The following is a 15,965-nucleotide window of genomic DNA, read 5'->3' on the forward strand; positions in this document are numbered from 1 at the left end:
ATGTCTCACCTGAAGGAAGTTGCTCCAGGACTCTGTCTGAACTGTCATTTCCTAGTTCAGTGTTCACCTTCTGAGCCTCGCAGAAAACTGCGCTGTATCTGCTCACTGTACATCTGTCCCATAGAGCTGTTCAGTGTCCTTTCCTCAGCCAGTGTCTCAGCAATAAGATGCCAGTTATGCACCATCAGCTACGCGGGGCAGGCCACGTGATATGGATGTCTTTCTGCGAAGGATCCTCAGGTGAACAAAGAATCGGATTTAAGGAGATTCTGCAGATACTGGAAAGGTTGAGCAACACACCCAAAATGCTGGAAGAACTCTGCAAGTCAGGCAGCATCCATGGAAGGCCTGATGAAAGGTCTCAGTCCAAAATGTTTATTCCCCTCCATAGATTCTGCCTGACTTGCTGAATTTTCCAGCATTTTATGTGTGAGATTCAAGGAGGTTCTCAAAATTTTTTTGAGTTGACAAGGTGTAACACCTATGCTGACTCCTGGATGATCACCACTCAAAGTGGAGAAGGAACATTCAGGATGTTATTGGGAACCTTTATCTATTCCATGTATCCTGATCTCACAAAAGCCCAATGTACTTGGTGAAAGGAGCACACCATCTCAGAAACCCACCTGACAACTCCTGCTCTATCCATCCCACATCAGCCATCTTGGGTCCTACAGAACTGAAGTGGCCACACATCGACTCCTATCTATGGACTAACTGATTCACTCCTAAATGCTTTCTGTTGTGTCCAGAAGACTGTGTCAAACTTGGTCAGGTTGGCTTCAGGAAGAAATCAATGCATGTCCTAATCCTGCTGAAGGGTCTTGGCTCAAAACATTGACTATTTCTTCCCCTCCATAGATGCTGCCTGACTTGCTGAGTTTCTCCAGCATTTTGTGTGTGTGTTGCTCATGATTTTGAGCATCTGCAGAATGCAATCTCTTGTGTTTGTGTCCTTCTAGTGCAACATTGAGAGTCCAATGTTCAGACCTTCAGTACCTGTTGCGGCTCCTGAGCCTGTCCTTGTATAGAGAATGCACAATGTTCATGGCATGTTTAAAGAGATTCCATCAGGTGTCTGCTGCCAGACTGCTAATGTTTTCAGAAAGTGAAGGAAGAATGTTCCCACTCTGATGCAGAGAGAGATGCTGCAGGCAGTGGTGAGAATGACACTGATCAGTTCAGGAGAAGGTGGAGTGTGTTGAGGTTGAAATAAGGCTGGCTTTGAGCAACCTGGACTATCTGTGTCTCCAAATATTCCATGTGATGGTTATTCCTTCTCCACAGGGGGAGCGGATCACTCTGGTGAGAAGAGTTGATGAAAACTGGTTCGAAGGCAAAATCTCAGGCACAAACCGGCAAGGTATCTTCCCCGTCACGTATGTGGAGGTGATTAAAAGGCCCAGAGTGAAGAATGCAGTCGACTATCCAGACCCACCGGGCTCTTACTGTTCCAGCCGCAGCTCAACCAGTTCCCCACAGGTAGTCCATTGCTCTGTGTAAACTCCCAGTACCACCTAATGGTAAACGTTTGTATTACATCCAGTGCTAAATGTGTGGCCAAGGAACTGGCTCCTGATAATCCCTTCATCTTTGTACGCAGGCTTATTTATAGTTCCATCAAGGACAAAACCAGACTCAACAGGCACTCCCCCACCCTCCTCTTTCCATCCACCATCAGCCCTGCTTTATATTTTTAACCATATCGCTTCCAATTTGAGATTATTCTCTCTGTAATTACAAGGAGTAATTGGGCAGGCTGGGTTTGTTTTCACGGGAGTGTAGGAAACTGAGGAATGTGCTTACAGAGTTTTATATGATTGGGAGGGGTATAGCTAGCATAGATAGAGACTTTTCCACAGACCGGCAGTGATTAGAACTAAAAGGGGGCAGGTTTATGATAAAGGGAAGGGAGAAATTCAAAGAAGGTTTTAACCACACAGAGGGTGGTGATTATCTGGAATGAGCTGCCAGAGGAGGTAGATATACTTACAGTGTTTAAAAGGCATTTGAACAGATACTTAGATAGGCAAGGTGCAGACAGATACAGATCAAATGGGGTTAATAAAGAGAGATATTGTGGTTAGAATGGATGAGCTGGGCCAGGTGAGTCTGTCTCTGTGTTGTATGGTTCTATGATCTACAGTGTGCCATTGCAACTTGAGCCAGGGCAGTTGTAATTGGCCAGTGAGAATGATGGTATGAGGATCACCCGCTGGCTATCTCAAAGAAGCCATGCTGCTTGGTGTCTGGCTTTAATTGATCAGTAAGCAGAGCGGGTGTGTTGAATCTACAGGTCCCTGAATCCTGTTTCCTTCACCTGTAATCCTTCCCTCTGTATGGGTTATTGAAGAGTATGTAAACAAGGAGACGGACTGAGAGCAACTGCTATCTCTGAGCAAGGCAGGCCGAATACTGTACAGGGCTCGTCTTTGTCTAGTGTCCTCAGCTCCCGCTGGGTGATCTGATGGGATACACTGTGATGCTGTTGTGGTCGACCAGTCTGATGACACTTGCCACCTCGCCTGACAGAGAAGAGTGGGAAGTTGCTTCCTGTGCTGAGAACACCAATCGGCACTCACTAGAGTGGGAAGTGTTAACCCTGGAACCTAGGTGACATGTGGATGCTCCTGAAGTAGCAAGGACATCATTCAGTGTGTGATGATCCAAGCATGTAGTATTCCACCCGGGACACTGGGCTACACAGGGGTAGAGTTAACAGAGCTGTTGCTTTTCAGCACCGAAAACTCAGCTTCAGTCCTGAACTTCGCAGAGTTCGTACCTTCCCTCTGCGACTGTGTGGATTTCTCCCCGGAGCTTCCGTTTCCTCCCACTTCCCTGGGATTTTGGTGGGTTACCAGTCTGCTGATAATCGCCTCTGGTGTGTATGTGAACGGTAGAATCTGGGGGTGGGGTGTGGGAAGTTGATGAGATTATGGGGGGGGGGGAAATAAAATGGGTTTTGTGCAAAAGTGTGCTTGATGGTTGGTGGGACCTGATGGGCTGAAGGGTCTGAGTGTTTCTGGGGTGACTCTATGGACCAGCCTGTGAATGCAGAACAGTATATGGGTGGATCAGAGCTCGCCAGCCATCTCTGACTTCTGGTACCTAACTCTAGCAGTGCCCATGACGCCTAGCACACCGATTCGGCATTCACTGAGGAGCGAGCAGAGGGCAGTGTGTTGTTGAGAGCCTGTATGAGGGAGAGGGCTGGAAGTCAGCGACTGAGCAGATAGGGGTCAGACTGATTGAGGCCCAATAGGGGGTGGGGATGGTGCACCTGTCAGTCAGAGAGTCAGGGTTATTGGAAGGTTTTGGATGCTTGGGAGGCTAAGAGTGTTTAGAGAGACCGGAGGATCTAGATGCTGGTGTCTGTGCGGGAGTGGAGGGGGCAGGTGGGCACAGAGCTGAGGGGATGGAATATAGGTTGGAGATCTCTCCAGGCAGGGATGTACTTAGCAACAGGCACTGTGTGCCAGGAAGTAGCTGTTGTCAGCCAGAGAGTTGAACTTGGGGTGCCAGTAGTGTAGCTAAATTTCAGACCTTCGAGTTGGGTTGGTTTAGGACTGGATGTATGGGTGAGAGGGAGGGTGTTGCAGTTTGCATAGTGCCTACAACCTGCCATTAGCCTATAGAGTTTAATTTTCTAGATTAATCCTGGACTGGGAAGTGCCTGTTCAGATTCTTGGAGGGTCTGGAAATGGAGGGTACTCTGTTTTCTTCTGTCTGACTGGAATTTTAAGTCTCTGAGCACAGGCATAGACAGCACCACAGGACTGGGTTTCTAGCCTGGCTGCTTTCAGTTTTCCACTTGCTTTATTTTACCTGTTTGAGCCATTTTAATGACCTTTTGTTATTTCTTCCCCTTTATCTAGTGATTCATGTCTTTGTCTTCTCTTTTTTGTTTGAAGTTCTCTGGTAATTCTGCTCGCCCTACACCATCTCCTCCTCTCCCTCCTCCTCCTCCGTCTCACTACCGTAGAGTGGTGTCTCCAGATTTACAAGCCGTCACCTCTGACTGGATCTCGCTGACTGTAGGTTTGTCCCCGAGCCACACTCCCCTCACGACTCCACCGCTGCCTCCTCTTCCCGAAAGCCTCTCCTCTGACAGGAGCTACCTGCGTGACTCGATGGGGGCGCACTCTTTGCTGCCGAGGAGCCCCGCCAGAGAAACAGCGCCCTACCCTGAACAATCGCCACAGCTCTCAGGCCGATTTCCGCAACCTGCTCAAGGTATTTGGGAGCAGGTTCGGAACACGCCCTCTCCAACCACCGGAGGTTACACATCGTCCTCTCCTTTCGCCTCACTTCTGGCACCCGGCTCAAGTCCAGTGAATGTGGCCAGTCATTTCACTGCTGCAAAGAGCGGGAGGGGCGAGATGGAGGATCTTCCGACTGTCCGAGTACAAAGTCCAGGCGGCCTCAACCTGGGCAGGCACCAGGAGGCAAAAGAGGAGAAGCTCCCCACCATAGCTGCTGGGGAGTGGGCACTCTCCAAGGAGCTCCTAAGGATTGTACAAGGGGAGAGCAGGCAGCCAGCAAAGCCGGTGGAGAAGGTACCCGCAGCATGGTATTGTATGTATCCTGCGTGTGCAACACAGCATGGCAGCACCCAACAAATTAACCCAGCTCTGTGGGAACTCTGTTTAATTAACTGGACAACAATCCTGCAGCTTGGCAATGGGCAGAGGTACAGCTTCACTCCCACTGTGGAACATCAAGTATGATCGTTGAACCCTCTGGTCTAATAATGTCCTGACAGGTTGGATGTCCACCTTAGCCATAATAAGACTGTATATCCAGTGATGTCTTTTACTGCCCTCAGTAGTGAACTTGGGTGGGGGTGGGGGTGGGGGTGGAGAGTGGAGAAGGCTGTGAATGCCAGGCAACCTTTGAACCACAACCAAACAGGAGAATCTGTTGCCGCTGCCCCAGTGCTGTATCAGTGACAGGAGCTGTTGAAGAACCTGTTGGTTTTCAATGGACTTCCATTCCCCCTCTTCCCTCTGTCTCATTCCCTCCCACCACCGAACCCATTCCCATCTCCCGCTCCACTTCCTTCTGCCCTTCCACCTCCACCCCTTCTCCCTGCACCTCTTTCTCCCCCCGCACTACACTCTGCCCCAACCCCTGAACCTTTCCCCTTGTTCATCGATCCCTTCACTGTCATCAGTGGATTGGATTTGTTCCTGGTGGGGGTTGTCATGTGACCTTTCCCTCACTAAACAGCTTTACCCCTCACCTCACACTAACGCGCTGAACTATTCCCAGGGAAATAGCTTTTAAACCTTGAGGATTTATTTTCCTGGTGCCTTCACTGCTGTGTTCATGGATGAATCTTTAATCCCTAGAGTTGTCCAGACAACCTCGGATTCTCCAAGGCAACCCTGGGGCATTTGCAACCTCACAGAGTGCAGTGATGGGGAGGTGCACGTACTGCTTGGGTGGATGAATGAGTGGATCACAACACCTGTGGGACAGAAGGCTTTTAGTTGCACCTTCTCATACCTGCAGTATCTTGGCAACTTCTGCATTCCATATGCTTGACTTTGCCCTCCACTTGACAAGGGGCTTCACGTGGAGATGTGTGCAGGAATGTGCCTGGTCTCTGGGACCTGTTCTAGAGCTTGCCTAGAAAATGATGCTGCATGAAACCTGTAGGAGTGTGTCGTTTTACTGCATAAAGCAATAACTGCCCACAACCTAGCCACATTCTTTTCAGATGCGCCCTCTAATTCCCGTCTTCATGTCATCACTGGTTCTCATGCCAACACTTTCACTCCTGTGTCCCTGCTACCAGGACCTGCCTCTACTGCTTCTGTCCTTTGTGTTCACCAGGTCCCTCTCCTGATTTGACCTTTGTACTTCTCTCCTTCCCTGCTGTTCCCTCTTACTACTGCTTCTTATGCGTTTTTTTCCCCTCTTTTTACACCTATTATCTTGTAAACTCACCACTATTCTTTCAAACTCTTGCTGGCCTGTCAGGAGAAATATTTAGATGAATTTGTGCTTTTCTGTCACCAGCCTAACTCAAGAAGTGACAGTGGAGCTGGAGGAAGGTTTTCCAGGAGTCCAGTGGTGTTTTCTGACTCTCCAGTTAACACCCTGAATTCTTCTCTTGTGGTAAGTGTCCTTCATGTTGTTTGCCAAACTATTAGCAGATTGTGAATTGAAGGAGACTTCAATGTTATCTACTGCATTTCTGTAGTACCTTCCCCAATCTCAGCACATCCCAAAGATCTTTTCAGCTTCAGCAGTACTACTTGATGGTGGTCGTGGTTTAGGGAAGTTCTCATCTAGAGGAAGTGCTGGATTGATCTGAAGGCTAATCAGACCTCTCAACATCTCCATTTAGAGGCATAGGTCGGAAGCTGCTAGAAACTGGAACAACAAACAATCTTCTGGGGAACTCAGGTTAAGCAGTATCTGTGTGGGGTGAGGGCGGAGGAGGAATGTTTTGCATTGAAACCCTGCATCAGGAAATTGAACAGGTGCTTCATGACCTGTTGAGTTCATCCAGCACTTTTGTTTGTTGCTCCATTACTCCCTTGAGGTTTTCTGGATTAGCTGATGCCCCAAACAGACTCCAGCAAGGCCCAGGTTACCACTCCTCCGTGGAGTTCTTTGTAGGACCTTGTCGGGGCACCTCAGGTGACAGTGCCTTGCTCATGGAGGGAGAGCCCAAATAATCCCATAACCTTATGTGAATGCTACTTGCAGTATGCTTGTGACTCATGGTGACAATCTAAATCACCAAGGAAGTAGTCATACCTTTAAACATAACATCAGTGTGTCCCGAAAGGATTCATTGCCGGTGCTGTACGCCTGAATATTGGCGTCATTGTTATGCAGAAGGCAGTGGAAGCCATTTTGTATACAGCCAGATCCCACAAATGGCAGCGAGATATTCAGTTTATCTTTTCATTAGTAAAATCAGTTAAGGGATAAATATGGAAACCAGGCAATAACTCCCCTCCTCTTCATAATCATGGATGGTATTATCGAGACACAAGAGAAGGAAGATGTTGGAAAGTGGAGCAGTAAATAAATTGGTGGAGGAAATCAGCTGGCCGAGGAGCTTCTGTGGAGGCAGAGGGGTAATTGATGCTTCAGGTTGAGACCCTGCATCAGTACGCGGGCGTAATCGATACAACACAGCAGGAGGCCATTCAACCCATCTTATCCATGCCAGCACTCCACCTGAGTAGCTTTCTGGTTCCAACCCACCAGCTCTTCCTTGGAAATTTTTCTCCACAGTACCACTTATCCGGTTTACCCCTGCTGTATCAATGCTCCTGAAGGTCGATTAGAACCTGTCCCCATAGCATCCAACTGCACACCTTGTAGAAAAATAAAAATGTTTTCTCATCTGACTTTTAATTAATTTCTTCCTTAATTTGTACTTGGAACCTCGCATCCTCAACACCTTCAATGGGAGCAACCTCCCTTGATAACTGTGTCTGGGCCCTTCATCATTTTATATACTTCTATCAAATTCCTCTTCAGTTTTTCTAAGGAAACTATCTTAGTATCTCTAATCCATTCTAATAGCTCTAGTTCCTTGTTCCAGTATTTTTCCTGGACCCTCCATAATGTCTTTGCATCCACCCTAGACAAAGGTGACCAACATTGAATATAATGTTGTGGCAGAGTTTTAGAAAGGTTTTCCCTCCTTCCTTCTGCTTCCAATTTAATACAAGGAGAGAGTGAGACATTCTGGGCTTGTGCCCTCTTCAGTGACCAGCTAAAGAGTCTGTGGTAAGGGGTAATGTCTTGGATAAACATTGAGTTTCAAGTACATAATGATTTTTCCATTGTATATAAGCATCTGAATTATTTCCCAAAGGAAACTGACTCTTCCACATACCTCTCATCTCTTTCCTCTAAGCTTTTCATTTTCTTCCCTCGTGTTGCTTGGACTGTCACGTTTATTTTGATCTGCTCTCATTGTCCTAGAGTGCTAATATTTGCTGACAATCTTCCTCTGTGCTGTCTCCTAGTCCATTCCCTGCTATTGAGCTTATCGAGTTTGTCACGTTATTAAAAATGCTGGTAGCCTTTGTATAGTCTGTGTGAAGCCAATAACACATGCTGCAATTTTTCCCCTTATAATTTGCCTGATGACCACAGCCTCCCCATCAGTCATTGCGAGGACCAGATCTGACAGAGTCCGAAAAGAGCTACGTGGTAAGACGCAAATCACGTGACAGGGCTTTGCAAAACTTGAAAGCCGTTGTACTAAACTAATGTTTGTAATTTACCTAGATCGTGTTCCGGGCAGCAGTGACAAGCTTTAAATGTTAGATGTTAGTAGTGAGATGATGATTGAGTTTTCGGTTTGTGATTGACCGAGAGCATGATTTCTGTTTATAAATTTAATTTACTGATAGCAAGCATGACTATTAATAGATGATGTTTTTTATTACTAACTACTGCATCTTTGTGCTGCACTTTTTAATCCTGGAATTAAATCTGTGCTTCTTCTATATCTTGCCTATTTTTTCATGCTTGCCTTTGGATTATTCTACACCACTGCGATTTCCCGGATCTCCGACCTCCTATAACTTGCTGGAATCCCACGATGTGTTTGGAATGCACCCCCCACACCCCACCCCTCTTGTCTCTTTCCTCTTGTTCACTTGGTGCTTGATGCTCTCGGATGGTCCAACTGACAGGAGACAGTTTGCAATGAGATCATGAACATTGCAGAAAAGTCTGTTCATTACTGCAGTAACCTTTCTTACCCACTTCACTCTCGGCACAAGGTGTCTCCCCATGACAGTAAACAGTCTTTCATCATTTCTCACCAACCTCAGGGGCAGCAGCGAGGGAGCAGTCTTGAACGGAGCCAAACTCCAACTACCTTGTAAGTATTCGTGCATGGGGCTTTCAATCCACATTCTTCCTGTAACAAACCTGACCTCCACCAAAAGTCATTAATTGGCATATTGACACCTCTGATCCATAATTTTAAGGTGATTGGATGAAAGTAATTGGGGGATGTCAGAGGTAAGTTTTTTAAACAGAGAGTGGTGGATGTGTGGAGCACACTGCCGTGGGTGGTGTTAGAAGCAGATACATTAGGGACGTTTAAGAAACTGTTAAGATAGGCACATGGATGATATAAAAAATGGAGGCCAATTAGAGAGTAACACACACAAAATGCCGGAGGAACTCAGCAGGCCAGGCAGTGTCTGTGGAAAAAAGTGCTGTCGACATTTCAGGCTGAAACCCTTTGGCTCAGATTTCCAGCATCTGCAGATTTTCTCTAGCCTCTGTAGGAAGGACGGGTTAGATTGACATTAGAGTAGGTTAAAAATTCTTTATGAAATTGTGAGCCGAAAGACATGAAGTGTTCTATATTCTATGTTCAAATGATCTTGGGTTTGCTGCTTTAGGCTGTGGAGCTGTTACAATTGGATTTAGTAGCTCCAAGAGAGCAGGAGAATTGACTATGGATAAATAATGGTCTTAAATTGGATTATAATCGTGATGCAACAACATGTGTGGATTCAGAATTAGGTTATGTTCTCACTCTCACAGCAACAAGCAATGTGTATTGGCACAACATCAGACAGAGTAACTACATACTGTCTTTATCCCAGAGAAAGGGAATTATAAACTTTAAGGTAAGAGGGGAAAGATTTAAAAGAGACCTGACGAGCAACAACTTCATGCAGAGTGCAAGTGGAACAAGTTGCCAGAGGGAGTGTTGAGACCGGTAAAATAACAACGTTTAATACACATTAGGACAGGTGCATGGATAGGAGGGGTTTGGGCCAAATGCAAGAAAATGGAACTAGTTTAGGTGGGCATCTTGTTTGGCCTGAGCGGATAGGGCCTGCTTCTCTTACCTATAATGTAAGAAATACCTAAGAGCTTCACAGCTTAATAGGAGGAGAATTGAGAGTGGGCTAAAAGGGGAAATATTATCAAGGAGTGACTAAAAGCTCAGAAAAATATAGAAGGTTATAAGAGAAAGTGGGGACGAGTGGAGAAACACACTCGAAGCACATACCATTGAAGAAGTTCAGGGTGACAACAGGCTACTCAGCATAAACGATCTTGTGGGTACATTAGAGAAGGAAGCTATCCAAGCAGGAGTCAATACTCAAGGGGGAGAAAAGTGGGAGCTGGAAATTCAGGACAATAGGAAATTAGGCAGGGTAAATAAAGCGCTATTTTGAAAAGAACTGACTTTATTTTACATTTATTCATTTAACCACTTCAAATCTCATTTATTTTAGTGATTGGGGAAGTTGGAACTAGGGGCAGGATATTGGAGTGGTCAGAAATAAAAACCTCTTTATTTGGAGTGTGGTGAGAGCATTGCTTCCCACACAAGGTGTGCTTATGGCAAATTACAGTGACGTTTCTATGAGGAAACTGGAAAAACCCAAGGGAGAAGAAATCAAGGGACACGTCAGTGGGAGAGGACACATGCAGCATATAAACTCTGAAGACACCTTTTGCAATAATTTCTTGATTTTTTTTACACTATTGTTTGGAATGCTTTCTCCTAGATTCCAGGCATTATATACCTACATCCCACAGAACGAAGATGAGCTGGAACTTCGGGAAGGTGATGTTGTTGACGTGATGGAGAAGTGTGATGATGGCTGGTTTGTTGGTAAGCAGGGGACCATGCTGTAGCAATATACATAGAATCGAAGAACAGGCATGTGTACTGGTGATCTCTCTAACACATGGTAGGGGATTAAGGAACTTGCATCTTTAGTAGCCTCTGTAGCTAAAGCATTTCAAACCCATTAAGTATTACTGAAATATAGATACTATTGTACAGTGATGAAACTCGGCAGTCTGTGCACCCCAGGTGATTCCACCAATAGCGATTTCAAGATGTGCTCCACGTTCGTGGTGTTGGGTGAGGATAGCAGGACTCCAAATCATTAAGGCATCTTAAACTACAACTAGTGGGAACAGACAAATAGAACATCTCATCCAAAATTTGGCACTTCCAAAGACTGGGCTCTCTCTCAGTCCTCCAATTCTGGATTTTGGAGAGGTTCCCAAGGAATGGAAACCAAAAATATAACACCAGTGTTCAAGGAAGCGGGGAAGGCAGGAAGTTAGCAATTTGTTGGCAATTAGCCTAACGCCTGTCACAGACTCATCGCATCTTCAATGTAAGGGAAGGAAGCAGGCTCTTTGACCCAATATGAGTGTGTTAACCATTAGGTACTAACGTTGTTCTTAAATATTGTTTGAGCATCTGCAGGTGGGATTAGTTTTGAATGGCATCATGATTAGCACAGACACAGGGAGCTGAAGTATCTGTTGTTGTGCTGCTCCTATGTTCTGTGTTCTGGGTACTGTTATGGGAAACCATTGCTAATGAGATACTAACAGCACATTTAGAAAATTATAGGACAACCAAGTAACGACACTGTCATTTTATGGAAGGGAAATATTATTTGACAAATTTGCTCAGATTGTTTAATAATGTAAAACGTAGGAGGATTAAAGGGGAGCAGGGGATGTGGGGGATTTGGTTTTTAGAAGGCTCTTGGTGAGATGCCATAAAGGTGGATAAAATAAAGGGAAGATGTTTGGAGAAATAGCTGCAGAGCGAGGGGTTAAAGTTTAATTGTCATTCAACCATATGCATGTTTACAGCTAAATGAAATATCACCCTGGGGCCAAGATGCAAAACATAGTATCACACATAGCACACAACAAATATAGTTACGACAGCACATACAGTCACAAAATAAAATCTGCACAAGTCCCTGAGTGACATGGCCTGAAGTGTGATGGCGTATGGGATGTTGGCCTGGAGCTATGTTTCTGCTAGAACAGGCAGGCAGCAGTTCCTCATCTCCCACTGGGTCAGCCGCAAATGAAGGCAATCCAGCTTGTCTTCCAGGGAGCAAACACTGGAGAGCAGTACCAGCAGGAGAGCCATCCCCCAACCCAGCACTCCTGCCATGCATCTTTTCTCTCCCATACCGCCTCCGAAACTTCCTCCCTGGGTGGCTGTAACAGGCGACACAGCGGCATGAGGGCCTGGTCTGCACGACAACCGAGGTTACACAGCTTTCTCACCATCAGTCTCCGCCAAAGAGCCAGACCTGCAGTATTTTGTGTTACCAATGTCCAACAGGGTCTTACAATCACAAGAAAAAGTTTGACAAACATTTGCACCATCTTGTTGGACCTGGAGAGGCCGCTGCAACCAAGCATGCCACTATCTTACTGGAAACAAATGGTTGTCCATTTCAGCAGAAATGAGGAGGACCTTTTTCTCCAGAGTCATCTCCCTGATGTAAAGCCATTGAATGTACACTCAGTGGCCATTTTATTAGGTACACATGTGCACCTCATTAATCTGATTTTTACCTCATCCTACCCTGTCACTTGTAGAAATGATTTTCCCTTTTCTCAGATCCTCTGTCTCTCTTACATCTGTTCTCAGAATGAGGTTTCTATTCCAGAACATCTGAGATGTCCCCCTGCTTCAAAGAACAGGGTTTCCCTTCCTCCAACATTGATGCTTCCCTCGCCTTCATTTCCCGGACATCCATCCTGAACCCATCTTCCCAGGAATAGAACCCACCTTAACAGGAATAGAATTCCCTTGTCCTTACCTACCAAACACGAGCCTCTGCATCCAGCACCTCATTTTCTCTAACTTCTGCCATCTTCAATGGGATCCTGCCACTAAATACACCTTTTTCTTCACCCCACCCCTACTCTTCTTTCTACAGAGATTGCTCTCTACATGACTCCTTTGTCCACTCATCCCTCCCCACTGATCTCACTCCTGGCATTTATCCCTGTAAGCATGACAGGTGTTACATCAACCCCTTCACCAGCTTTCTCACGATGATTCAGGGCCCCACACAGTCCTTCCAGCTGAGGTGACACTTAAACTGCAAGTCTGTCAGGGTCTTCTGCTGTGTATGGTGCTCCCAGTGTGGCCTCCTTTATATCGGTGAGACTTGATGTAGATTGGGAGACCGCTTCATCAAGCACCTTTGCTCCGTCCACAAAAATTAAGAGTTTTCTCATAGCCACCTATTTTAACTTTATTTCCCTTTCCTATTCCAATATGTTGGTTCATGGCCTCCTCTACTGCCATGATGAGCCCACTCCCAGGTTGGAGGAGGTGTTGCTATCTGGCTGGCCTCAAACCTGATGGCATGAACTTAGATTTCTCGAACTTTTTGTAATTTACCCCCTTCCCTCTCTTTTTCCATTCCCCCTCTTTTTCCATTCCCCATTTGGGCTCCCCTCTTACCCCCTTCTCTTCTCCTCACCCCGCTCTGGTGCTCTTCCTCTTCCTCCCATGGTCCACTCTCCTGTCTGATCGGATTTCCTCTTCTTCAGCCTATACCTCATCCTGTGGGTAAGGAATTTGTACATTTGCCCACGACCACGTGGGTTTGCTCTTGGTGCTCCTGTTGCCTCCCACAGTCCAAGGGCGTAACGGTTGGAAGGTTAGTTTGCCATTGTAAAGTGTCTCGTGATTAGGCTGGCATTAAATTGAGGGATTGCTGGGCGGTGTTGCTCAAGGGGCCAGAAGGGCCTGCTTGCGCTGTATCTCAATAAATAAATAAATAAAAATATCGCCTCCCAGCTTCTCACTTTATCCCCTCTCCCCGACTCATCCTCCTTCCCTCTCACCTGTCACCTGCCAGCTTGTACTCCTTCCCCTCCCCCCACCTTCTTATTCTCGCTTCTTCCTTTGCAGTCCTGATGAAGGGTCTCAACCCGAAATGTCGACTGTTTATTCCTCTCCATAGATACTGCCTGACCTGCTGAGTTCCTCCAGCATGTTGCTCTGGTCAGACAGACGGTATGTCACCCTTTGTTGTTTGGTCTAAATCTAGGAACGTCCCACACACAGGATTACCCTAATCAGGATTGCAGTGATTCAATAAGGTGATTCTCACCCACCTTCTCAAGGATAGTTAAGGGTGGCCAGCCAACCCTGGCCTTCTGATCCTGAGTGAAAAAAATAAAAGGACAGCACCCCTGGGTGCAACATTCACGTCTGGGGCTGGGTCACTTCCACTGGTCACGCTCAGCTGATGTCAGGAGTCCAGTATCTCCATCCCAACTGATTGTTTTCTCTCTTCACACAGGTACATCTAGAAGATCTCGGCAGTTTGGTACGTTTCCGGGTAACTACGTAAAGCCATTAAATTTGTAGAGCCAGGCTTCACAGTGAACTTTCGATGAAACGACTCTCCAGTGACACTTGTGGAGGTTCTTTCAGCTGTTGAATGAACTGAGCAACACATCAGTGTCTGCAGCCTGGCATAAACATTCTGCTTACAGTATAAAGTGTCTTTCCTTCACCGAGCAAAATTGGGATGCACTGAGCAAGAGAGAAGGCATGAGTTGTACGTGAGCTTAGGGTGTGAGATTGCTGACTGTGGATGTTCATCGGCCATGTGGGCTCAGCAGCAGGTGGGTTCGGGGGTCCCCTTCGCAAAGGGGAAGTCGATCGCCCGTGCTGAGTGAGAACCTGATCTCCCTTCGTCCCTCCTGCCCACAGACTGAGTGTTACGGCCGCCAAGTTAACGGTTAGAGGTTCAGCGGGAATTTGGAGGGGTGAGCAGCTGACTGTATGATGGGGAACGGTGTGCTTAGAAGAGGGTCTGGTATTTACTGGGCTCTGACTTCACAAATGATGACAATGAAATGGAAATTAGACCGGAACAGTTTACAATCAATAGTCTCCATTTAATGGCCCAATGCAGTGTTTATCCTCTGATCACCAACAGTAACCTCTCCCTTTCCACTCTGTAATTATTTTGAATTGCTTTAGTAAGAAACCTAACACACGTAAGTGACTCAGCCTCATTCCCCAGCTAGGAAGATGTCACCCCTTGCAACAAATTACCACAGCTAAATCTTTGGGCTGATGCTTAGATAGGATGAGTTTCTTTAACATATCTGTTAAGTTGTTAACAGTCACTTTGAGCCGCAACATTTCGTAATACTTTCAGCTTCACAATCTATAAATAAAAAAATATATTTTTTAAAGAAAAAGCACACGTTTCCCCTCACCAAAGGGAATTAACCATTGCTGGCATAAAGCTTTGTGTAAATATGTACATTTGATTTTTGTATAAAAAAATGTGTACTTATCTTGTATAGAAAATAATTTAACAAAAGGAATTTAAATGGTGGACTGAAAGCGGAGAAACACTCCACAGAGCTCTTTAATTTTACTGTTTATCTGAAAGAAATGGAGCTCGGTACAGCAAACCCGAGGGAAAAGCTTGGCAAAACTTAGCCCATGAAAACCATATGTTTAAAACAACACCAGCCACTGGGGAATTTCCTTCTCATTTTATTTTAGGAAATTCAACAGCAAAACCACTTTGCTTTTTCTTTAAAGTCCAGAAATACAGCAGTAGATCACTGGGACTACCGTAGCCCTGCTGTATGTAATCAAACACTATCATGCCTTATATTTACCATAATTTTGTGAGCTACAGGTCTTTATAACCAGACATCTTGTGTTGAGCTATTTTTCTTTTTGCAGTGCTTCATGATCCGATAAAAGATAAGAGCCTTTATTTACTGCTGTGGTTGCAAAATGCAATATTTAATAAACTTTATTCAAGCCAAATGTGCCTTAGTATTTCTTAGAGTCTCTCATGCTCAACTGCATCATGGAGGCAGTCGTTGGGAAGGCTGGGCCTGGGCTGTTGTTTATCACGTTGAACCCCTTTCATTTTCCCAAGTCCTGCTAATGGTTTCCACTGAGTATTTAGCAACTTCTCTTTTGAAATACACCGTTGGATCTGTTTCTGCTGTCTTCCTGAAGCACTGCATTCCACATCATAACGATTGCCACTTGAAGATCACCCTCCTTCTTGCCAGTAGATATAGTATCTTCCTGTTAGCACGATTTAAACTGGTGTTTGCTTTGTGTATGAAACTATCCATTTGGATGGCACACAGTCAAAGTTTTTCCACTGTATCTT

General features: G+C 45.7%; 1 protein-coding gene across 37 annotated transcripts in view; it reads left to right on the plus strand.

The window, feature by feature from the left end:
• The window catches only part of LOC140212029 (sorbin and SH3 domain-containing protein 1), a 216,108-nt gene extending 200,501 nt beyond the window's left edge, over window positions 1–15,607 (plus strand). For 33 of the 37 annotated variants that reach the window (XM_072282414.1, XM_072282415.1, XM_072282413.1 and 30 more), the window contains 7 exons: window positions 1,288–1,482; window positions 3,912–4,556; window positions 6,025–6,123; window positions 8,131–8,187; window positions 8,766–8,866; window positions 10,524–10,630; window positions 14,109–15,607. In XM_072282414.1, the coding sequence (XP_072138515.1) occupies window positions 1,288–1,482; window positions 3,912–4,556; window positions 6,025–6,123; window positions 8,131–8,187; window positions 8,766–8,866; window positions 10,524–10,630; window positions 14,109–14,176 (1,272 nt within the window). In that variant the 3' untranslated portion in view covers window positions 14,177–15,607. The remainder of the gene's footprint in view (window positions 1–1,287; window positions 1,483–3,911; window positions 4,557–6,024; window positions 6,124–8,130; window positions 8,188–8,765; window positions 8,867–10,523; window positions 10,631–14,108) is intronic. The other 4 variants (XM_072282408.1, XM_072282443.1, XM_072282417.1 and 1 more) reach the window with 3 other exon arrangements.
• Window positions 15,608–15,965: the final 358 nt, after the last annotated feature.

The sequence above is a fragment of the Mobula birostris genome, chromosome 18 (genome assembly GCF_030028105.1).
Source record: "Mobula birostris isolate sMobBir1 chromosome 18, sMobBir1.hap1, whole genome shotgun sequence".
NCBI lineage: Eukaryota > Metazoa > Chordata > Chondrichthyes > Myliobatiformes > Myliobatidae > Mobula > Mobula birostris.